The sequence below is a fragment of the Copidosoma floridanum genome, unplaced genomic scaffold, assembly GCF_036245765.1.
Source record: "Copidosoma floridanum isolate Cflo_tuat_1 unplaced genomic scaffold, Cflo_Japanese_pri ptg000024l, whole genome shotgun sequence".
Classification (NCBI taxonomy): Eukaryota; Metazoa; Arthropoda; class Insecta; order Hymenoptera; family Encyrtidae; genus Copidosoma; species Copidosoma floridanum.
Window position 1 is genome coordinate 12,115,222 of NW_028321901.1, and position 24,785 is coordinate 12,140,006.

Genomic DNA, 24,785 nt, shown 5'->3' on the forward strand with positions numbered 1-24,785 from the left:
TATTCCCGAAATAATAATTATAATAGTTATAATCAACAAAGTTTTAATCCTAACTATCAGAATCAGAACTTTTAAAATCAATACCAACCAGGAGGCGATCGTTTGCCGCATCATTTAAACTCTCAGGCGGCTCACCCCAATCGTCGTTCGGAGGTGAGCCCCCAAAGACAGAATTCAACTCCTACACCGAATGTTTTAGCACAGGTAATGAAAATAGCAACAGAATTGAAACCGTCCACATTGGTACCTGCCAGGGACTTAACGTAGACGACGATCCTACAAGTATAAGGTTATCAATCCCAGAAGGGAAAAATCACTTTATAACACTCATGCTCGATAATGGCGCTGCCACAAATCTGATTAAATTAGATCAGATGCACCCATATTCACGAGTAGAGACTAGTGAAATTATTAACCTTACTGAAATCACACCTCACCCAGTTTTAACTAAAGGAACAACGTATATGACCATACAAGGAAAACCTACAATTTTTTATGTGATCCCTAACGATTTTCCGATCAAAGATGGCGGTTTATTGGGTCGAAACTTTTGTAAGGAACGACGAGCCACATTATCATATTATCATGATACTATAGTACTAGATGATGACGTAATGAACCCCATCCCTTTTTTAAAAACTCTTGAGGAAATAGAGCAATTGGAAAGAGATGAAAAAGAACAAAAAAACCATAAAACTCAAAAAACAAGCACAGGAAAATCAAATTTTAGCTACAACCCTTGATACTAACAAAGAGACGGAATGCTTTAAGGATAAAATTAACCAACAGAAATTTTATGACGAATACATCGTAGGCCCACCCAAAAGGTCAAATATACCTAAGTACGAAAAATTTGGAGACATAAAAGCTGATTTTAATTTTCGAGATGAGTTTGATAAATTAATCTTATCAGAAAGAGGTGAAAATCTTATGAAGGCCACTGATAATAAAACTGATAAAAGTGGGATATACAGTGAAAATAATGAATTAGTCAACCAACCCCATGCCATTGAACAGAATAAAAATACTCCTAGTGTAGAACATTGCCCTAATGAGGAACAAAAAAACACCAGTAAAGCAACTAAATATACGAATAAGGCTCGAACACGTCAAATAGTAAGAATTAATTTAATTAATACCAATTTAACTGAAGGATACTTACCGCGAATAGATGTAGGGTGTGATAACATATATTTAGGAGAAGGAATAGTAAAAAATGAGAACGGTCAATGTAATATTATGGCAATAAATACTAATAAGGATGATATTACGATTGAAATAGACCCAAGAGAGATCCTACCTTTCGAATGCATTACACCTGAATTTGATCCCGATACTAGCAGCGAACATGAAAGACCAATTGTTAAAAATAAACGAGATAGAATAAACGACCTAAAAGGACTCGTGCGCACCGGTCATTTAAACTTGGAAGAACGAGACCAAATATATCAATTGATTTCTGAATTCTCAGAAATCTTTTTGTTACCAGGAGACATTTTACCGTGTACTAACCTCGTCGCACACGAAATCCCGACGAAAAATAACATTCCTATCAACACTAAACAATATCGTCACCCACCAGTACATAGAAAAGTTTTAGAGGAACACGTAGCAAAGAAACTTAACGATGGAATAATTGAACCTTCGTCATCACCGTATACTTCACCTCTTTGGATTGTCCCTAAAAAACCTGATAGCCAGGGAAACCCAAGATGGAGGGTAGTAATTGATTTCCGAGAACTTAATAAAAAGACCATTGGTGATGCATATCCATTGCCTAATATCGCAGATATTATGGACCAGTTGGAAGGAGCCGTATATTTTTCAGTTTTCGATTTGGCAAGTGGATTCTAACAAATTCCCATGGATAAACATGATAAGTATAAAACAGCATTTACGACACCCCATGGACATTACCAATATAGACGAATGCCCGAAGGCCTGAAAAACGCACCTGCCACGTTCCAACGACTAATGGATCTCATATTGAGAGGCTTATTGAATGTTGAAATGCTAGTGTATTAAGATGATATTATTATTTACGCAAAAGATCTAGTAGATCACGAGCGTAAAGTTAGGTTACTTTTCGATCGGTTAAGATCAGCGAACATGGTACTCCAACCAGATAAAGTTGAATTTTTGCGAAAAGAAGTAATATTTCTTGGGCATATAGTGAGTCAACGAGGGATTGAACCAGACCCTAAAAAGATACAAGCCGTTAGAGAATTTCCCCAACCAAAAACTATGAAAAATATTAGACAATTTTTAGGACTAGCAGGATACTATAGACGCTTTATTAAAGATTTTTCAAAAATAGCTAAACCATTATCAGATTTATTAAAAAAGGGAGAAAAATTTGAATGGACTGAAGTGCAGGAAAAGAGTTTTCAAATACTAAAGGATCACCTATGCCAAGAGCCTATTTTACAATTCCCCGACTTTAGTAAATCATTCAAGTTAACAACAGATGCATCTGACTATGCAATTGGAGCGGTATTGAGTCAGGAAAAAGATGGGTTTGACCATCCTGTCGCTTACCTTTCAAGAACTTTAAATAAAGCCGAAATAAATTATTCCACGACTGAAAAGGAATGTCTAGCCACACTATACGCAATGCATCACTTTCGTTCGTATTTATTAGGAAATAAATTCGTTCTCGTAGCCGATCATGAGCCATTGAATTGGATGCATACAAGAAAAGACTCAGGTCAGCGTTTAATGCGCTGGATGTTTAAATTCACCGACTATGAATACACTTTTAAATACAAACCAGGAAGACTCAATACCAACGCTGATGCCTTATCTAGAAACCCAGTAGGACCATTTCTTTATGCAGAAAATAATATAAACAATAGATTACCATTACTAAGAGTTATGATGATGGGTCGAAAGAAAAAAGAGGAAAAGAAGAAAACAGAATTACAAAGTCAGAGGAAAGGAATACAAAGAGCACCCAAATTAACGACGATCAAACCTAAAGCATTGCCAACAACCTCGAAGGAAATAACAGGAGTAACAAAACTAAGAAGCATGACCAAATTAGAACCAGATGAACCTAAGTTGATCAAGGGTCCTGAACGACCCCTTAGTTCAAAAACAAACAAAGAACGGCCGAAATTAGATCATAGTGTGATTGCTCAAAGAACCCAAACAAAAACATTTCCACAGCCACAGAAATCATCTACATCTCAACCGAATATATTAGGAAATGTCACTAAAAATACATCAAAAGATTCTAGCTCATTAAAAGTGAATTTTTCAGAATCAGTAGCCTCAACATCACACGCTAGCGATACGAATTTAGAAACTACAGAAATAAAACATAATAGTTCCAAAAATGAGGAAATGACACAATTACCAGTTAGAGATATAATTGACCTTGGTGCATCGTCAAGAACAAGTATGTTCTCCGAAAATGACCCAAGCGATACTGAAGAATCGTCAAGAGAAGATACTCAAATACCAATATATGACCCTAGACGAAGTGGATTACGGCAAGAACTGACTGAAACAGAAATAGACTCAAATACGGATACTGATTCAGACTCAGACATGACAAATACTGAAATTTCCGTTACACCAATTTCACTTAGCGAAAGTTCAAATGATGACGTTTTTGAAGACCAACCTAAAACTACGACAAATAATACTAATAAAGTTACATATAAAGAAATAGAAGAGTTAACAAAGAGATTTAACCAAAGCCTTCAAGAATATTTGGACAAGTCTAACTACGATGATGAGCCCGAACAGGCCGATTTTTTATCAGTAACTAGATTTTTGATGAATATAAACCTAACGCCAAAATTCAAGACATATTAACCGAAATGGACACCTACGATCCTGATAATTTTGATGATTCTGTATTAGATGAAAGAATTGCGGATGTATCAAGACGTACAATGGGTCTTGAACCCCTATTCGATGAAGAAGAAATTTTAAGAAAATATAGGACAAGTGGAAAATTATCAGTTACCCCACGTATTCAGGAAAATACACCCTTAAGTTCTAGCACATCGACGCAAACGAGTACTTTTGCTACTACAAAAAACAGACGATCTAAAGCGCCGGACTTGCAACAAATAACAGAAGAAACCCCGGATAACTTAAACGAAAACAACAAACAAATAAACTGCAATGAAAATAAATCAATGAATTGAACTATTGCACCTGATTTCATGTTACTATCGGACTTATACTTTTTTCAACCCATCAATCGATACAAACAACAGCACGGAAAAGTGTATGTAAGTCTTAGTGATAGTGGCAGTAGTACTGATAATTATAAGAACGAAAATGGAGCTAAGCTAGTAAACAATGTCATTACCACCAGATATTGCCTTACATACAAAAGAGACAACATAGTTCATTTTATTATCAAGGATTGTCAACCAGTCACATCTGTCTTAAGGCTGTTGAGATCGATAGGTGCACTGGACTTTAGCTATTTGAAATCAAAGAAACCAAGAGTTGGCCAAATTTTAATAACACCTTATGGAGGACATAATGTACTGTCAATCGTTATTAATGAAACGTCGACTGATTTAGTATCTTCAGAAAGTCTTACAAAAGCTTTTAAATCGCTTAAAAAAATATTATTGAGACGAAATCTTAAAACCTTTCGAATTTCAAGTAGGGGAGATCTTACAGACAAATTAGAACCTGGATTGATAACAGAAATGTTATTAACAATTTTTGATAAAACACCCATACAAATTACTGTCTGTTACGGTAAGGTTGATTTTCCGAAAATCCAAGAACGTAATGAAATAATACAAACATTACATGACAGCCCTGTTGGAGGACATAAGGGAATATACCAAACTTACCGGAAAATAAAAGAACGGTTTTATTGGCCCGGAATAAGAAATGATATTCTCAATTATGTACGTAAATGCAGCAAGTGTCAAGAGAAAAAAATTTAACGACTGAAAACAAGAGAACCCTTGGTACTTACAGATACACCTATTGAAGCTTTCGATAAGGTTTCCATCGATACCGTTGGTAAATTAAGAATAACACCAAATGGTAATTGCCATTTGCTGACCATACAGTGTAATTTGACTAAATATATCATATTAGTCCCTGTACCAGACCTAAGATCAAGCACTCTTGCCGATGCACTCGTACAAAATCTAATATTAGTTTATGGTGCGCCTAGAGCAATTCTATCAGATAGACATGCTACATTTATGTCTAATTTATTGGAACAACTCATGAGAACCCTCAAAACCAATCATCTAACTACATCAGCATACCACCCTCAAACAAACGGATCACTAGAGCGAAGTCATGCTGCCCTAGCTGACTTTATACGAACTTACTCTGAAACATATGATGAGTGGGACAACTTAGCAAAATTTGCAGCTTTCACGTATAACACGAGTGTACATGCAGCTACAAATTTTACGCTTTATGAACTAGTATTTGGGAGAGTAGCGAGGTTGCTCTTGAAGATACCTAAAGATGAAAGATTACGAACATACCCACTATATTTACAAGATCTTATAAGGCGACTTCAAGAAATGCAAATTGCGGCAGGAAATCAACAAATAAAGATGAAAGTACAAGCAAAAACAAGATATGATAAAAAATTAAAGCCTCTAAATGTTAAACCAGGAGATTACGTTTGGGTAAAGAAAGAAGTGCGTTCCCATAAATTTGATCGCTTTTATAATGAACCCCTAAAGGTTAGAACAGTTTTAGAGGGAAATAATGTGTTACTTGGAAAAACCAATGGTGAAACCATACGCAAACATACAGATAAATTAAAACTAGTTCCTCGATAATAATATCTTGTAAGAAACATATTCTACATGTCTTCCAGAGAAAAAAACACAACGATGCAGATTATATTGGCCATCTTAATGACAATAGCGTTCGAAGGCCGCGCAGATTTAAACTATGCTAATCATGGCAACTATAGCATAGAACCACTTGAAACAAACCCTGGAATATACTACGAACGAATCGGTATATCAAAAATTAAGAGAGCCGATTGGAAGATTGTGATATGGCTGGATGTTAATAAATTCATATTGGAACAAACACCTACTCAAGGATTAAACGAAACTTTTCGATATTGTATTGTACAGTTTGGTTATTCTAATTGCACTCGCTATATGAAAATGGACCTCTTGAATTTAAAAATAAAGCGATTGACAAACCTCAAAGCAACACTATTGAACATAATAAATACTGTGGGAATCCATGGAGGAGATAACATTATTCCACCACCCAGCATACGAGCAAAAAGACTGACACCTTTTGGAATTATTGGGAGCATTGCTAAAGGACTTTACGGCTTAGTCACAGAAGATGATATTAACGTTATAAACACTAACATCAACAATTTGGATACCAATCAAAAAGAATATATTAAATTGTACGAACAAAATAGCCACATTTTTGCAGCCGCATTCAAAGAACTATACAATACCACGAAACGCCATGAGCATATTTTAAAAAAAGTTGCTGATATATTGATTTCAGGACAGGATTTTACTCTTGACAGATATCTGATTCATTTGTCAGCATACCTTAGAAGAACTGAGGCTACCCTAGATCACATTATTCGTTCCCATGAAGATCTGATTGACATCTTGCATGATTTACTGAGGTCAAGCACATCCAAAGCTATTTTCTCCAAATATATTTAGAACAGTAGCCCGGAATGTTAAGAACCTTGCGGGAAATCTAGAATTTGTAGCACCAATAGAAAACCTTTATGCTGGCGAAATAAGTACCCTAAGCAAATTAGATGTTGTACATCAAGAAAATAGAACCATGGTAATATTACATTTGCCACTCGTAGATCGAACCCCTTACAATCTTTATAGACTACATCCAGTCATGATACCCCAATCTGGACAAAATGGATCTGCCTACATAAAACCGTCGTACCCGTACCTAGCAGTAGCAGCAGACCATAATTCGTATTTACGACTAAACGAAGTTACATTTAACCACTGCGATAAGACGGTATATGGTTATATATGCTCGGCTATGGAACCGCTGAAGGAACCCTATTCTATGAACGAATGTGAAATTCTTATGTTATTACGACCTGGACCAGAAGTATTTAAATACTGTGAAATTATGTTTACGCCGAAAACCGAAAGCCAATGGATTTATTTACCAGCTGATAGTTCATGGTTATTCTCAACACCCAATGAAGAACAATTGAACATTATCTGTCCTAATAAAATGGATCAACAAGAAAGAGTAAAAGGTATAGGTCTTCTACGAATGAATGATGGATGTACGGGAAAAACTCACAGATTAACCTTAACCAGTGAACATAAGATTATCACTCAAATACAATATATCTATCAGGTAGAAGTGAACTTAAACTTAACAGTACTACATGAACCCTTAAAAGACACTGATGACTTCCATGACGCTATAAAATCGATTCGAGAATTAAACTTTAATGAACAAGCATGGACAGATGAAGAATTAAATGTACAAAATATAATAAATCAAATGGAAAAAATACGGACCCGAAAGTTGGAGGAAAAACAAACTTCTCTTTTTTCTTTAATACGAAATGTCATTGAAACTATTATTATTATGATTATAATAGCAATACTCATCAGCAAAGCAAGAAGCTGTTTCAAGAAGCTTATGAAACGTAGTGTCTCGGAATAATTTATTGAACGTACCATCAACCCACTGAACGCAGAACCCGAGTAACCATAAAACAAGAACCAAATGAACACGAACCAACTGAACTGTATGTTGAAATTGAAGAAAAACAAAAAATACCTAAATCATCTAAAGCTAGACCTATAATGAAGACACGGAGTTTGATACTCCCACGCCATACACCCCAAAAACTGGAAATGGACTCATAAATCAATAGTAATTTGATACTATTTTCCTTCCAGGTAGAACAATGAACCCCGAAGATGAAATAACAATAAAGACTAGAGTCAACATAAACCAACCTTTACATGAAGTTATCGAACAATTAGAAAATAAAGGAAACATTAAGGAAATGCACATATTTACGGATTTACATAGTTATGAACATCGAACTATAACCGCCAAATACAATAGTGATTCATTTACTAAAGTAACTGATGAAACACTAAATACAGGAGAAGAAGTTCAAACACTTTCTCCTTTTAAGATTATATCCACTATTTGTCAAGCAGAAAAGATCTCTTCACCAACACCATCAAGAAACGACAATGATACACCAAACATTGATCCAAAAAGACTTATGTGTCTTCTGCCATGGGATATAGAAGAAAAGAAAAGAGCAAGAGATTTCTTCAATCATTTCTCTCAATTTGGCACCCTAGAATATTGTTATGCCGTTAGAGATCGGCGGGGAAGATTATCCCAAGGATATGTAAAATACATGGATCCTAAAAGCGCTATTTTAGCATTGCAGAACGATGAACCTTAATATCGCGCAAAATACGCTGAACCAATTAAAAGGAGTACAAAATACAAAATAAACCGAAAATTGACTCACCAATTATGTCAACAACAAGTTGAGTTAATGACCTACCACAGACATGTGATTACATGCAGAAAACAACGCTGTACACAAACTACAGAAACGAAGTCAATCCTTACCGAAACCGTTGATCTACGAGAGAAGATCAAAAGTAGCAGAAAATGAACCCAATAATTGAACCCTACCATTTAACTAGCCACCTTCTACGTCGAATACACATCACTTAGTTCTAAGATTTTAACTTTAAGCTTTGTAAAATCAATTTTTTTCTTTCACGTATTCCTTCTTCTTAACTTCACTTTATTTTTTTATTTTATCCTTAGGATTTATATGAAGTACGTTTATTATTAGTTAAAAAAAAAAAAAAAAAAAAAAAAAATAAAAAAAAATAAATAAAATAAAAAAAAATAAAAAAAAATAAAAAAAAATAAAAAAATAAATAAAATAAAAAAATATGTATATATAAATATTCATATAAATAAATAAATATAATAATTATGAAAATAATAATAACTAGGCTTTAAATTTAAAAGCGCATGTTGTATTCTATTTTAGCTGCATGTTACTCTATTTTCAAAATTTTTTTTCTCCTCTTTTGTGATATTAAGCTTTAGCATGTATTAAAACTACTTATTCAATTGTATTAAAAATACGCAAATATTTCGGCATAGCATGATAAGTAATAATTGTATCTATCCATGTATTCCCTACCCATTATCCAATAGTTTCATAAACCTAATTTTATTCTCATATCTGCATTCCATACATCACTTACGAACAATAACAACACGAAGTACACTACAAGAACACTCATACATGTACAGTATCAAGTGAGGATCCTCACAGCATCCATCATATTTACGCTTGCAGAATTACACACACAATGGACAAACAAAACGCTAATATCATAGAAGCAATGGCTGATGGATCTCAGCTTAGCATACTGCTGCAGGGGGATTATAGTAGGCTAATGCTAAAAAAAAATTCTGGAAAACTTCGGGATAGTGAGGTCCATTGAACGGAAACCCTGTGCTATGGGGTACTCAAGTTACGAAGTCGCATTCCTTTCATCACGGGAGGCAGCGTTAGCGGCTGATAACCTAAGTGCAGCGCCAACGCTACAGGAGCTATTCGACTCATTGTCGAATGTATCGGACGAGAGGGATTGGGCAAAGTCAACGGCACCTGTCCCCTTGCCAAATAAAAGACAAGTCAAGGTCCACAATATATCGGAAAATGGATGTTGGTTAAACATAATGACCGAAGAACCAATTGACAAGCGCCAATTGGAAACATCGCTTAACAAATTTGGTCCGATGTTATCATTAGAAGAACAGCCATGTTCGGCCCCATACACCAGCTACGAGGTCGAATATTACCAACTATGTGATGCAGCAGTTGCTGCAGCAACCTTAAATGATACAACGACCATAGAAATAGAAGACAAATCATCTTCACGAAACATCGAAGCACCAGCTAAGAATGTAGAATCAACGACGGAAGTCAAAACCTTTAATAAAATTAATGAAGAAGAGCTTAGTCCAATATTACGATTTGTAAGAGTAAATCGTACCGGGACTAAAATAAGCGTCATTTTAAAAAAACCTATTAACACAAATTATATCATTGAATTTTTCAAAAACAAATATCCAATGAAAGATATTCATTTTTTAACCAAAAAACAAACACGGGAAGATATTGTTCCCGTTCATATAACGTATGGATCCGCTGAGTGGGCAGAAAACATGCGCCAGATAGTAGTGTATTGCATAACTCAGCAGCCAAAAGATGTATTCACAAAAAACCCAAAAACAGAAAACACGATCAAAATAAATAACGATCCAAAAGACAATGACTCACTTCCACGAAAAGTAGTATCTAAGGTACCGGCCATTATGAATCCGGATGAATACACCCGGTTGTTAATGACCTTTGGCCCTTTGAGCCATTTAAACTACTACCCATTAGATGTCAAACGCGACGATGGAAGACAGTTATACCTAAGCTTCGCTACATACTGTAACGAAGAATCGACGGAAAGGGCCCTCAAAGGACTCAAAATGTATGGGGCGAATTACTCCCAAAAAGACTCGCCAAAAAACCGTGAAATAATAACACATTCATCGTGTGGAAATTTAATATCCAAATGCCATCTTGAGGTGCACAGTCTTCTGTGCAAAACACAAATGAAATTAAAAAAGATCTGCCCATCATGCCAGGAAAATATCAACTTGGTAAAATACGACTGGCACTATAAACTATGCCTTGAGATGGGAGTGTCAGCCAATCTTGATGCACTTAATAGACTAGTAATTAATAACACAAAATCAGGGGCCAAGAAGAAAAAAAAGACGTAATATTCACGAATCCATTCCTTCCCTTTCTCTCAGTCCCGAATAAACAAATGTAATAATTCTGTAAATTAATACTTTATTACATTACTATAAGGATTACTGTAAATTGTTTATGTTATGTAACTCATAAATGTTTACTTATAAGATGAAAAAAAAAAAACAAAAAAAAAAAAAAAAAAAAAAACAACAAAATAATATAATAGAATATATTCACCGAGGACGGTGATAGTTTTAAAAAAGGGAGGCTGTTAGGTGACGACTTGCATAAATTAATAAATTTTTATTTTTATTCTATTTTATCCTGTTATATTTCATTCCCAATGATAAAATTTTAAGACTCTTTACAGAGTCATACTCAACGAGAGTCGTCACCTAACAAAGCTGACTGTGAACTTCGTAGCTCTTGGAAGTGTCAAGTGACAACCGAAGCGAGCCATGAAGCCTAAACACATGAAGTCAGCAAGTACCGGCCCCATAGAAAGTAAGACAAAGAAGTTTAACTAAAACTTCGTGCAAGGTGCATTTCTTTGCGCGGCGTTTTAGTCAGTAGCCCGCTGCCGCTCATCAAATGCAGACGTAATAATTAATTTTATAAGATTAACCAGACGTTCCGTCTATTTTTTCCTTTTCTGTTTTATTTTGTATGTATACTAGTAATATCAAATAAAGTGATATAAAACTAATTGGAAAAGGAATTTAAATTATTATAAAATAATAAATAACAAATAAATAAATATAAAAATAAATAATCATAAATCGATGGAAAGAGAAAGTGCAGGTCGTCAGAACTGATAATTAGCGGATAGAAAGGTAAGTTAATCTGGATATTATATTCAACACTCTACTTCTTTCATCCTTTTAATTTTTCTTAAACAAAAAAATAGTTAAACTATCTGCTGTCCCGCAGCCTGTGAAGGAGCGTGAGACTGTAGCCCACAGTTTTTAATTTTTGATTTGAAGCTGAAAACAAACTTAAATGACATTAAACGTTATTTAACAATGTGCATAGTTGCGCATGTGCCTGAACTTCTTGGGCTCTTTACTCAAGGTTGGCTTAAGGGTGTCTTAAAGTCTTAAGACTGTTAGCCAAACCTATGGCAGCTGATTCAATTCAAACTAACGTCAACTGAGTACTGATATAATTTGTTTTACACAAGATAATAGGCATCCTGTGCATAATAAAACTATGTTACGTGATTAAATTATAATATTAGAAAGATATGTAGCTACCAGAACTCAAAAAAATTCATTAACACTTAATCGTTAAAAGAGAGGTTATGTTGACAATAAAACTGTATAGACATGAATTAAATCATCCTCTATAGAAATAGCTCAAGGGCTTAAGACTTTAAAACGCTCATATACAGGCACCCTCAACAAAGAGTTTGACTAAACACAATTGGAAGATCCCGGGAAAATTTTGAATTATAATTAAATTATAATATTTTAAAATAGTCCTGTTAACAAAGACGAAATTTTTAAAATGATAAACAAATAATACTCATTATAATAATAGTTCATCATTTTGTACAAGCGCAAAATATTGAGCAAAGCAATAAAAAAGGCCTACCTGAATGAGTACAATAGAGAGAGTGAGCGCGACAGCAGACGATCAATGACTCTTTCTATCTTGCTTATTCTTACAGGTGCTGTCAAAATACCTTTTTCATTTTTTTCTCAATATTTTGAACTAGTCGAATCAAAAGTAAAAGTGCTTATTGATGGAAATCGTTTCACCCTAGACGCTTGTATTTTTATTTTTTTTCGTATTTCAAAACGTTAAAAGATGTAAGCAAAACGAACTTCAGAACACAATATTTTAATGTTATTCGACCACTTATAAATAATTGTAACTATTGTATTCGCAATTAGCGGGCTAAATTACATATCATTTAAAAAACGCCTAATTATCGATCAGTTTTCTAATTCAGAAGATTCTTGGTTGGTATCTGTAAGTAATAAGAACAGAGATCAGATCGGCGTTCTGCGTAGCACAATAGATAAGGTTTACACTTGAATTATTTTTACAATCCATTTACATGAATACCCTTTCTTCAGTTTTGCATCTTTTGGAAATACGTGTAATTTTTCATAAGAAAATAAAGGCTTGTATAAGAATAAATCTACTTTATAGAAATATCACCTTTGGAATTCAATATTTGTCATAGCAAATAGTAAAACTAAAAATAATTGCTTCGTTTATAATCCTGTGCCGTAGCGCAAACCGATAGCTATAATTGTATTCCATATTAATTTAACGAATGCTCCAACTCTAAAATTTAACTCATAGGATAGCAAACCCTTATAAACATTGTCCAAAACTTTAATCGAAACATATATATGAAGGTTATCACTTATTCTACTGTCACCCTTGTATAAAGCATGACATATGCTTCAATTATTTATCATGTTTTCTTTCATTTGAATTAAAATTTTCGCTTATTAACGGAGTACACAGCAAGATTTACAATATTGTTACTACTACAACAGCTTATTATTTAATTATAAGATTCAACCGTTGAAATAATAACATTTTTCAAATTTGTCGTTAAATTTATATGCAAGTAAACTAAATTTACTTAGGAATTCGCATAATACCTTTTTTTAATAAAAGTAGATGTATACGGTTCTGTAAAATTACATATTGCGCTTATTATTTGACATTTCATCAACCTTACTAGAGCGTTTTTAGTGTAAAAACAATGATTTACATTAACAAAATTGTCAAGTAGAAATAAATAGTGTTAGAAAAAAGACGACCTGCTTTGATCGGAAAGTTATTTTATTATCTTTAACGTCAGATGGAGAGACATTGGCGAGTAGAGTGCATAGGGTAGCGAAGCCACGCTTGCATACACATCTTATATCATATAGTTTTTCCGGTAGGACTGGCGATATGTCCTACCGAACAGCTCTCCACCGATCTTTCCTCTATAAAATTAGGTAAAATTCGTTTGATTTATTTATCAATTGATTAATAACTTAAACAAATATAAATGTTTCATTAGTCAAACGAATACTATTTGAGTTTTAACCTTTGAAGCTTTTACAACCAGCTACGGCCTACACATTTATTAAAGCCACACAGTTTATTTGTACCTCTGACTATCCCTTCTTTTGGTTATGAAATTGATAATTATTTTTCAACACCGCTCATAAGCAAATAAGAGATAAAAATTTTTTGTCTGAAAGATTATTTTATTCATTTATTTGTTTATTTTTTTTTTTTATAGTACTACGTATAATTTTATTAGTATAAACATATGTTGCGTTGAATTTCTTTTCTAATATTAATGACTTATTATTATAAATTTTTTGTTGAGTGTAAGTAATTATATGATACAATCTTTTTTATACATAAAGTCAAGTTTCAAAAACCGTTGTTATCGCTAACTGCGAAAACCACTCAACTGATTTTGATGAAATTTTGCATACTGATTCTTGATACTTCTTAGATGGTTTTTACATGGTTTTTTTCTTGAAAAAAATTCGTAACAATAGCAATAAGCAAACTTAAGACTCTGCAATGAAAACTACAGCTGTGCACTTTGGTTCAGTAGGATCCATAGACGGCGTCAAAGTAAAATTAAAGCCACCTACAATCAAAGTCAGTGAGTCTGGTTGTAATACTGCCGAACAAGATATAGAATATCAAGTACCTTGCAGTATGTTAAGAACAAAGCTCTTAGTTGTGCAGCTGGGTATCCCAGCTACCATCGATTCTCTGACAGTTTGAAATATAGGCTCGATTTCTGACCTGGATCGCGAAGATGACCGAGTGTCATGAAAACAAAGGCGTTGTAAGAGCTAACTACCGAAGCATAGTGCCAGGAGACGTCTGACTAGATAACAACTAGCTCGTAGTAGTTTTTCCAACCAATCTGAGGACGCCGAAGCACTTCTTGCATCAACAGTAAATTAATAACAACAGTCTTAAGTGGTTCAGGTAGTTACATCTGCTGAAAATTTTACTAGCCTCTGACTAAAGGTATCACCATCGGTCCTTATAACTATTTGTCAACAAATGTTTTAAAGCAAATTCTGATAACGATTCGTCCATTAATAGAATAGGTAAAAGTAGCCACTTTTAAACCAAGTCAGTCATTCACTGGCAGACGTCACGAGTAGAGTTTTTCGCCACACGGCTGGGTACCCCTGCCATCAAAGACCCTAAATTACCCTCTTGACTCTAAGAATTCAACCGGGTATTACCGATTCTTTCCGAAATATACTTCCGACTAATCTAATAGTGAAGCTATGAAAGACAAATAAACTTGAGCAAACGGGACAGCCATCAACAGTCAAGTGACACGAACAAATCTCTTCCTTGGATCACCAAAACTACTGAGCTTCACGATAAAAAGAAGATGCTTTGGATCCCAATGTCAACACCATAACATCAGGAGACATTAAAAAAGAGCACTGCAACTAGTTCCAATGCTTCAGAACTTTGTAGTTTTTTTCACAATCAATCTGGTGCTATAACAGCAGGCCAGAGAAGATCACCCCAGGGTATCCAGGCAGCCACATTAGCTGGAGACTTTAGTCAAAAAATTTTAGGTATGAAGAAACTGACTCAGAAATTCATCAAGATGAAAACAGCAGCGTCAAAATCGACAAATTAATAAGTCAGTAAGTAATAGACCAGCTGTCAATCATAACCCTGACATTGAATACTCAAATTTTGCCGCTATTCAAATAGGTGGAATAATGTATATTAGTATTCATTTTGGTGCTAAAAAATGCAGAGATCAGGCTCTAGAAAATTTTCGCTAAAGTAGTAAAATTTTTTAATAGCAAAAAAAGAAACTTTAATTAAAAATTTTTTTTTATCAATTTCAAATCCATATATTTTAACGTAAGAAAGTGTAAATCAATGGCCCTTTTTCAGGGTCAACAATTACGTTAGCGCGTAAGGAACGCACAATATTTTTTAACAGGTTGTTGTTTATAGGTTCCTGCCTACTAGCCACTTCGTACCACTATGAGCCACCTTGCAGAGATGTATGCCGATAAAGAAAAATGTATGCCCTATAGTAGGCAGGCATATTAAAAACGCCTGTGATACTTGGGTTCGATAAGCCCGGTAAGCCCGTTAGAAATACTAGATGTCTGATTATACCTGTGTTTAATTACTTTTGCAAGTCTATTAAAAAGCCCTAAGTAATAGCCATCAGACGTAGATCTAATATTTCTGCCAAGATATAATTGATTATCGAATTGGCTGTAAATGGCATTGAAAGCTTTAAATTGAATATTTTAAGTGTAAAAAAAACTGTTTTTTTTTTTTTAATTTAGCACACTGCATGTTCAGATACCGTTTATAAAAAAAATGACTCAATCAAATTTTTAAACTTCTTTCATAAAATTGCCGACGGTACCAGTGAAAATATTTAATATTAATAGTTTAGTAGTATTTCTATACATTTCAGACAATTTTGAATTCACAAAAGCATTCAACTTTTCCACTTTCTACAAAACTTACTTAGAAAAGATAATACTCTTAGCATAATCTGTTTATGCTATTTCGTTTCTCTAAAATTCGATTAAACATCAGCGAATAAGATTTTTTAAACTGGGCAACTATATTTCTGTGAAGATACAAAAAAGTTATAGTACACGAAACTCTTATTTAATCTACATCGTTTAATTTATCAGTAAATTTCCACACCACCCAGGAGTAACTACTGTGGCGCGTTCAGATCTTTTTTTTATTATGGAACTCTTCGCTACGTTTAGAGAAAAAAGGTATGTGAAACTTTCCTCATTTCGATGACTTCTAATTAATCTGAATATGATAAGAAAAACAGTTCTTTAAATTATAGATTGAATGTTAATACTGCCATATAATACCAAATAATTTTATCAATAAAAATTATCATATGTTACAATATTTTTTGATCGTATGAAAAACACTTATAACGCAATAAAGTTTTTAATGTATAACAGTTCTTTAAAAATAACTTTCTGTTTTTATGAAAAAACGGCCAGCGAATATATTTGTTTCTGTAATATGATCTTTCCATTTTTTAAATTTAACTAAAAAATTAGTATATAAATAAATATAATGATTTAATGCGATTCAGATTTAAAATAAAGGCTAAATTTATGATAATTTCTTTATAAATTAATTACAATATTTCTATTCAAACTACATATTGAATTTCAAATTTTTTATTTGATTCATATTGAATGAAAATATTTTTCGGATTTTAAACTCTTCTAAAAGCTACATATGCTTGACCGGGTCAAAAACATGATGTCAAATACATCCCAACATTATCAAAACTTTGACTCTGAGCCATGTTTATTGTCATTGAAAATGCAGGTATCAAAGGAAATTTTTTTCGGTAAAGTATAAACGGTAGTCAAGAAGAATTTCCTGTGTTTAAATAGTTGATTGATACGTAGTCTTGTACCATTACATAAACCATACATCTGATATACTTAAATTTCAGATTACCGTAACGATTGCTCCAATTTTCAACTTTAGTTCATGAGATAGAAGCTCTTCATTTATAATATCCAAAGTTTTCGCTGGAAAAATTAAATTTATATTATCGTATGTTTGATCTATACCTTTAAGAGCGCGCGGTGGCTCAGTCAGCTAGGTCGTGGATTGGCACGCGGGAGACCGTGGTTCAATTCCCGGCCAGTGCGACTTTACGGGCAAGTACCTCTATGATTTTTCACATGTGCTTTTTCACCACGCAATGTTCTTCGAGGAGGGTTTAGGCGACCTTCTCGCAGCAAAAATTACCTAATTTTCCCCTACCCCCCTCCCAGTAATGGGAGGCCTCCCATCCCTCATCCCTTCCTTCTCCCAAATGCTAAGTGCCCATAGTAGTGCCCTTAGTGCCCTTATTAAAGGAGCCGGACGTAGAGCACTATAATATAAAAAAAAAAAAAAATCTATATCTTTAAGAATAACATAATGTATACCATAATCCGTTACTGAAATACCAGGAATTTTAATTAAAATATTATTATTATGTAAATATAAAGTGTAGTCATTATCAGTTGTTAAAATAACACTACAAATAAAACTACTAATAACATCATACATTTTTGAATAAACATCGTTCTTTAACCAACTCTCAGGTATTTTAATTGTTTTAATTTTCCCTTCTCGAAATGCCAAATGTCGCCAAATGAGACAAATGTCATTAAGCAGATTACATTACGCCGAATTTAATGGTGCCTACATGTATATTTTTGAACGGATAAAAAGTTAAAAAATTCATGCTTAAAGTTTGCTTCTTCAACTAGAACGTTCATGGCAAATATATTCTGATTAAAGCTTTTCTCATATAGGTAAGCGGACTTAAAATTGAGAAAATTGTCGAAAAACGAAAAACAAATTCATGTAGTCAATAGTGTTACGTTATTTACACGTTAACTTGATTTATATGTATGTTGGTATGCCTGTCAAATTCTTCAGCTTTTTAACCTTAAAATTTAAGTTGTCACCACTACACGAGGAAGACTTTAAAGATTTTTAGATTCTAATTAATTATTAAGTTATTGGAATTCAAAATAACTAAGCAAGTTAGATAAATATTACTAGTAGAAGCTGAAGATGTAGTACAACACAAAAACTCTTGTCTACCCATGATATTTATTTTGACAATTCGGAGTCCAACCAACACACTAAAAGGATAAAATTTTAATATTTTTAACATATATTTATTAAAAATTTTTTAGATTCAAAGTATTTCCAACATGCATTTTTACATAGTTTTGTTAATAATTGTATTTATTAAAAACTTGATTAAGAAATAGTTTTTTTAAAGATAGTAAAAATCAACTCAAAGGTTCTCGTTCTTTATATTTTTAATATTTTTTTTAATTTATTTCATACTCCACCCCTTTCGGGTTTGGAGGGGTTCCGTTGCACTTTTACATTTTTTTTACATAATAATTTAATAATTTGATAATTTAATGATTTTTATTTTATCTTATATTATTTCTATTTGCACATATTTTAAATTCTACTTTAACTTTACATTATATAATGACTCATAAAAACAAACAATATCAATTTATACCTTTAAAAATTCAAAAATCGAAAAAACATAGATTAAAAAAAAAATTCAAAAAAGAAAAATTCAAAAATTCAAAAATTTTAATATTAATCTCCTTTCTTTAATTTGTCCTTTTAAATTCTTTCATTCTTCTTTCTTCACTGCAATCTTTTTTCTTCTCTTCTTCCTTGTCCTGCTATTCATCCATTTCTCTTTTCTACTAAAAAGTTTCTTCATTCTTGTTGTCTTTTATTTATTTTCTGCTTCCTTTCTTTTTCGGATAACGCGTCTTAGTGACTCTATCTCCTTTGCATCATGACTTAGTAATTTCTCTATTTCTTCCTCATTTCCCGTATCTCTACAATTCTTTAATACGTGTCTATAATCTTCTTCTTCTTCTTTGCATAATCTGCACTTCTTATCCTCCTCTCCTTTCCAATACTCTCTACCCTTGCATTCATTTCCGCACTTTAATCTTGTTACTAGTTTCCTATCTTTTAATGGCATATCTTTTTTCAAATATCCTGGTTCTTCCTCTGTTCTTATATCTTTATATACTTTGTTGCACCGAGAATTCTTTAACTTTTCGGTTCTCTTCTCTTTTTCTTTTCTTTCCTTGTTCTTTATTATTTTTTCTCTTACTTCTTCTTTAAATTCCACCCCTTTCATAAATCTTGTTTCTTTTATATTTTCTTCACGTAGCGATTCCGCTCTTTTTTTTCCTATTTTTCATCTTTCTTTGTCCTCATCCTTTTCTTTTATACATTCCTTAACTAATTTTATGTCTGAATCCCTAATTTTCTCTTCAAATTATTTTCTATTTACAGGTGTACCTCTTAAATCTTTTTAGCATCTCTTTTAATTCTTCTTCTCTATCTGCCATTAATACTATATCATCCGCGTAAGACACACTCCATATTTTTTCATTACCAACTCTGCATCCTCCCACTTGCCCTCTCTTTAATTCCTCCTCCAAGTCCATTAGATATATATTAAACAGCATTGGGCTTAGTGGACATCCTTGCCTTACACCTTTCTCTGTCCAGAATTCCTTTGATTCCTCCTCACCTACTTTAACTACATTCCTAGTTTCTTTATAGACATCCATAATCCTATTTCTTAGCTTTTCGCTCACCTTCATCTCTATTAATCTTTCCTTTAAACCCTGTCTATCTACTCTATCAAATGCTTCCTTTAAGTCTATGTAACAGGCAAATATTTTTCCTCTTGTTTTGCTTAATTTTTCATCTACAATGTGTTTCAGTGTGTATATCGCTTCTATTACTCCTCTCTTTTCTCTAAATTCAAACTGAATTTCTGCTAATTTACCTTTAATTTCCTTCTTTAACATCTCATTCAGCAAACTTACATAAATTTTGTATGCTGTGCACGTTAATGTAACTCCTCTATAATTTTCTAACTTATCTTTACCACCTTTTTTGTGAATCAGGCATATCACTCCTCGTTTCCATTTCTCTGTTAATTCTCCTTCTTACCATATTTTCTTAACCAGTTCCTAAAGGGCTGCATTTACTTTGCTAGGTATGTACTTCCATACTTCGTTTTCTAGCTTATCTTCTCCCGGTGCTTTTCCCATTTTTAACCTTGCAATCTGAATTCAAAGTCTTCCTTGCTCAACTCTTCCTGATCCTCTGTATTTTTCTTTTCTTCTTCTTTTCTTGTATCTTCTCTCCCGATTTCTTCTTTGTCCTTCACATCTAACTTTTCCATAAAATACCTTCTCTACTCTTCCACTGTAATCTTATCATCTATTTCATTCCTTCGTTTTTTTCTGAACCTATTTATGTACTTTCACACTTCATCTTCCGATGTTGTGTTTTTTAACTTTCCTTCTTCTAATCTTTCAAACCTTTTCCTTTTTGCTTCGCACCAGTTTCTGTACTCTCATTTTTAACTGTATAATAACTCCTTTCTATTTTCTTCTTTCTCCACATCTTTATTATTCTTCTTAAATCTCTCTTTTCCTCTTTCCATTCTTCATCGTACCATTTTTATCTCCCAATTTCCACACTTTAAACTGTTTTTCTACCTTAGGTACCGCACTCTCTATTCTTTCTTTCAGTTCCTTCCATCTTCCTTCCACCTCTTCTTCTTTCCACTTTCAGTCCTTACATTTTTCTCCATACTGATCGATCAGTTCTTGAGTCCAATCCCTCCTTGCTGTTATCCTCTCTTCTTTTTCTATATTTCCTACTTCTACTTCCTTTTCTAAATACACCTCCAACGGCACATGATCCGATTCCGTTCTTTGTCCTATCTTCATTTCTATTACCTGATCTAAGGCTTCTTGATTCCCAATTGCATAATCTATTACCGATTCCCCTCTGCTGCCAACGTATGTGAATTCTCCTTCTTCTCCTTTTTGCCCATTTATTATACACCATCCTTCTTCTGTTGTTTCTTTTATTAGTCTTCTCCCTTCCTCATTTATCTTCTCGTCTTTTAACTTTCTTACCTTTATTTCCTTGTCGTCATCCGTTTTATTAATCCATCCTCCTTCTCTCCCGGTTCTGGCGGTCCAATCTCCCAGTATTAGTACACTTTCTCTTTCCTTTGTTTTTACTTTCTCTTTTATAATTTTCATCGTCCCTTCTACGTTTTGACTGTATACTCCTATGATTTTTCACTCTTGATTTCCGTATTTTATCTTCTGCATTATTATGTTATCGCTCCATATTTCGTATTTTCTGCTTCCTATCTTTTTACTTATTCCTAATATTATTCCTCCTTTCGCTCTACCTTTTTAATGCTCTCTTGTCACTGCTATACACTTCCACTTAAAACTTTTTGACAACTCACTTTCTACACTAGTCCACTTGTCCTGCTCTAACCACGTTTCTACTAACAATATTATATCAAAACCACTTAAGTTCTTCTACACTTCACTGTCCTTATTTAATACTCCCGCAACATTCCACGCACAAGTACTGACATTTCTTCTTCTCACTCCCTTTTCCTCTCTATCTTCTTGTTCTCTTTATTCTTGCCTCCTGCTTCATTCTTCAGTGAACTCTTCTTTCCGTTCATCATATTCAAATCACTTACCGTCCACCATCATCTTCATATACCCAATTTTTGTATTATTTTCTTTACTCCTCTGCTCTTTTGACTTGTTTAAAATAGTTCTTTGAATCTCTCTTTCTTTCTCTGTTAAATCGCTATCTATGTAAACTCCTCTCTCCATATATTGCTTATTCCTCATTACTTTTTCTTTCATTTCTTTGTTTAGCAACCTTACTAAAACTATTTACCTCACATTTTGCCCAGTGTTCACACTTATTTCTGTAGCTTTCTCTACTGTTAATTTCACTTTGATCTTTTGTTCAATGAATTCTTCCACATTCTTTTCCAGATTCTCTCTTTCAATGTATGCTCCTTTGATCACAATGTTCGGTCTCCTTTTTTCTCTCTCATCTTTTTCTTTTTCCCATTCCAACTTCCTTATTCTTTCTCCTAGTGCCTTCTTTTCTTCTGTCTACTGATGTCTCTCTTTTATCTACATCTGTTTTTCCTCTTTCCAATCTTCATCTCTTCTTTCTAGAATACTAATCATACTGTTAAACTTATTTTCCAATCTACTTAACTTATCGTTTAAGTCCTTATTCTCTTGACTTTCTTTTGTGAAGTTTAGTAGACTGCGCCTTGGGTTTCACATTTGCATTACTTCTTGTGTTAACATTTACACCCGTCACTTTCCCGGCCATTTTCAGGTTCTTGTCAATATCACAGGTGTCTTCTGTACCGAATTTTCCACGTCGATCCATCAGGAATCCTATTTAACGACCTTAATTGGTACTGTAGGAATCTTTCTTATTGATCTCTTTATTAATCTATCCTTTTATCTAATTTAGGTCTTCCAGAAATCTTCCTTATCGCCCCCTAATTTTGTTAACCTTTTAATCTCTTTTTCTTTATTTACCGCTATTTTATTTGGCCATGGACCTTCCTTATATACCTTTCAGCTTGCCCCATTTTTATCGACCTCTTTTTCAAGTCGCCGCTTCCTCTTTCCTATATTTTAATAACCTCACTTTTCTCTTGCACTTCACTGTACTTTTTTACTTTTTCTCAACTCACCACCACTACTTTAACACTGTTTTCCTGTCTTTTTGTCACTCGTTTTTCCGTTCACTATCACCTTCTTTTATGATCTGCCTTCTTCTTTACTCGCTACTCTTTATCTTTCACGTGTACCATTTCCTTTTCACTGGCACGACCTCACTAATCTCACTTTATCCTTTTAATTTCTTATATTTGTTTACTTTACACTCTCTCTTCTGCTATTTTTCCACTTTCTACACTTATTTGTACTTTTATTTTCTTTTATGTTTGTTTTAATACCTTCTTCATGTTCTATTCTCCGGAGCACTCACTCGACACGTCCGCTCTCTCTCGCATCCACAACGGAACTCTTCTCGTTCTTTATATTTCATAATCATAAATCGTACAATGGGAAGGAGGCACGAAATAAAGCAAGCTAAGGATAGAGCCCTACTATTGTGCGCGCGCGTGTGTGTGTGTGTGTGTGTGTGCACCATATGTCTCGCAAGAAAACCCGCTACTGCTTTAAAATGTGTCAAAATTTTGTATAAAAATGATAGCAAACAAATTTAGATAACTATACGTACATTGCCTTATTTTTAAAAAACGTAATGAAAACTGTTAAGTTGATTACAATTACTAAAAAATAGACAAACAGATCTTAATACAGAAAATTTATTAAAACTATGTTATTCTAGAGTGCATCATTAGTGTATACAAATTAAATTATGTGATGGAAAATGATTTTCTGCTCACTATCGGTAGTGTTTTTAATAATTTCAAAGATTGGTAAAAATATGAGTAGCAAAGTTCTGATAAGGAACAATTCTCAAAAATAAAAAGTATTTACGGAGTACATAAGTATTAAAATTGTAATTTTGTACTAAGAAACATTAGATGTTTTACAAATCATTACATCAAGCGAGTCTTTTTGTTTCTACTAGCCTATGTACAATATTTCAGTGCACTGCATCAAGCTAAGAAAGTTTCAAAGCTGGGTATAGTAACAGCAAGTAAGTGAGATTAGCATTATTAATACTTGAAATTCTTTAAAATTTCATTCCCAAGAGCGTTTACTATATCGTTGCCTTTGTAAAAGTAAAAATATAAATAAATTATGTTATTTCGCACCTTATGCATCTTGAATGGTTGAAAAACTTAAAGGTTCTAAATGGCACGTCTATGATTTTTATAAATACCAACTAAACTTGATTTTGTAAAACATCCCAGTTTAAATTCTTACCCATACTTAAAAATATAAGTCAAAATACTATTAATCACTCAAATTTAAAAAAATCGTTGTATTTGTTTATTAAGTGTATTGTCATGGAAAAACTTTGAAATTCATGCAAATGTAAATTTGTTACGAGAATTCGTTTTACATATTTTTATATATTACTTTCTTTTGATTTTATTTAAAAACTTTACATCCTTGACGTACTTACTTTGTGCAGCATGTTGTGACTGATGTTGTATTATCGCTTTCTGAAAATAAAATTGAATATTATCTATTAAGAAAACTGGAAATTTACGTGATGCATATAAAAATAGCTTTTTTATTCATAAAAAAGGTCTTTTTATAATCTACGATACCGTAAAATTGGAAAAACAGCTCCAAATATGCTAGTACTAATGTGCATAACAGTAGGTTATCATTGCTTTGCTCTTGTAACTAACACATGTTTTACTCAAATGGGACTGCACGAGATAAAAAAACTCATGGTCTATAACTGTAGATAAAACGTAGTCATCAAAGTTATACCTATATACATAAACAGCACAAAGGAAACCATATATATATTGGTATATTTATAGGTATAGATTCTGGCGTGCCACGAATTTTCTATTCGAAACATTTGAATAAAAATTGCTTGC

General features: G+C 33.2%; 1 protein-coding gene across 3 annotated transcripts in view; it reads right to left on the reverse strand.

Annotated features, from left to right (window-relative positions):
• SNF4Agamma (SNF4/AMP-activated protein kinase gamma subunit) overlaps positions 1 to 24,785 on the reverse strand; it is a 763,121-nt gene that overhangs the window by 561,246 nt on the left and 177,090 nt on the right. For all 3 annotated transcript variants that reach the window (XM_089595039.1, XM_089595041.1, XM_089595038.1), the window contains one exon: positions 24,356 to 24,395. In XM_089595039.1, the coding sequence (XP_089451165.1) occupies positions 24,356 to 24,395 (40 nt within the window). The remainder of the gene's footprint in view (positions 1 to 24,355; positions 24,396 to 24,785) is intronic.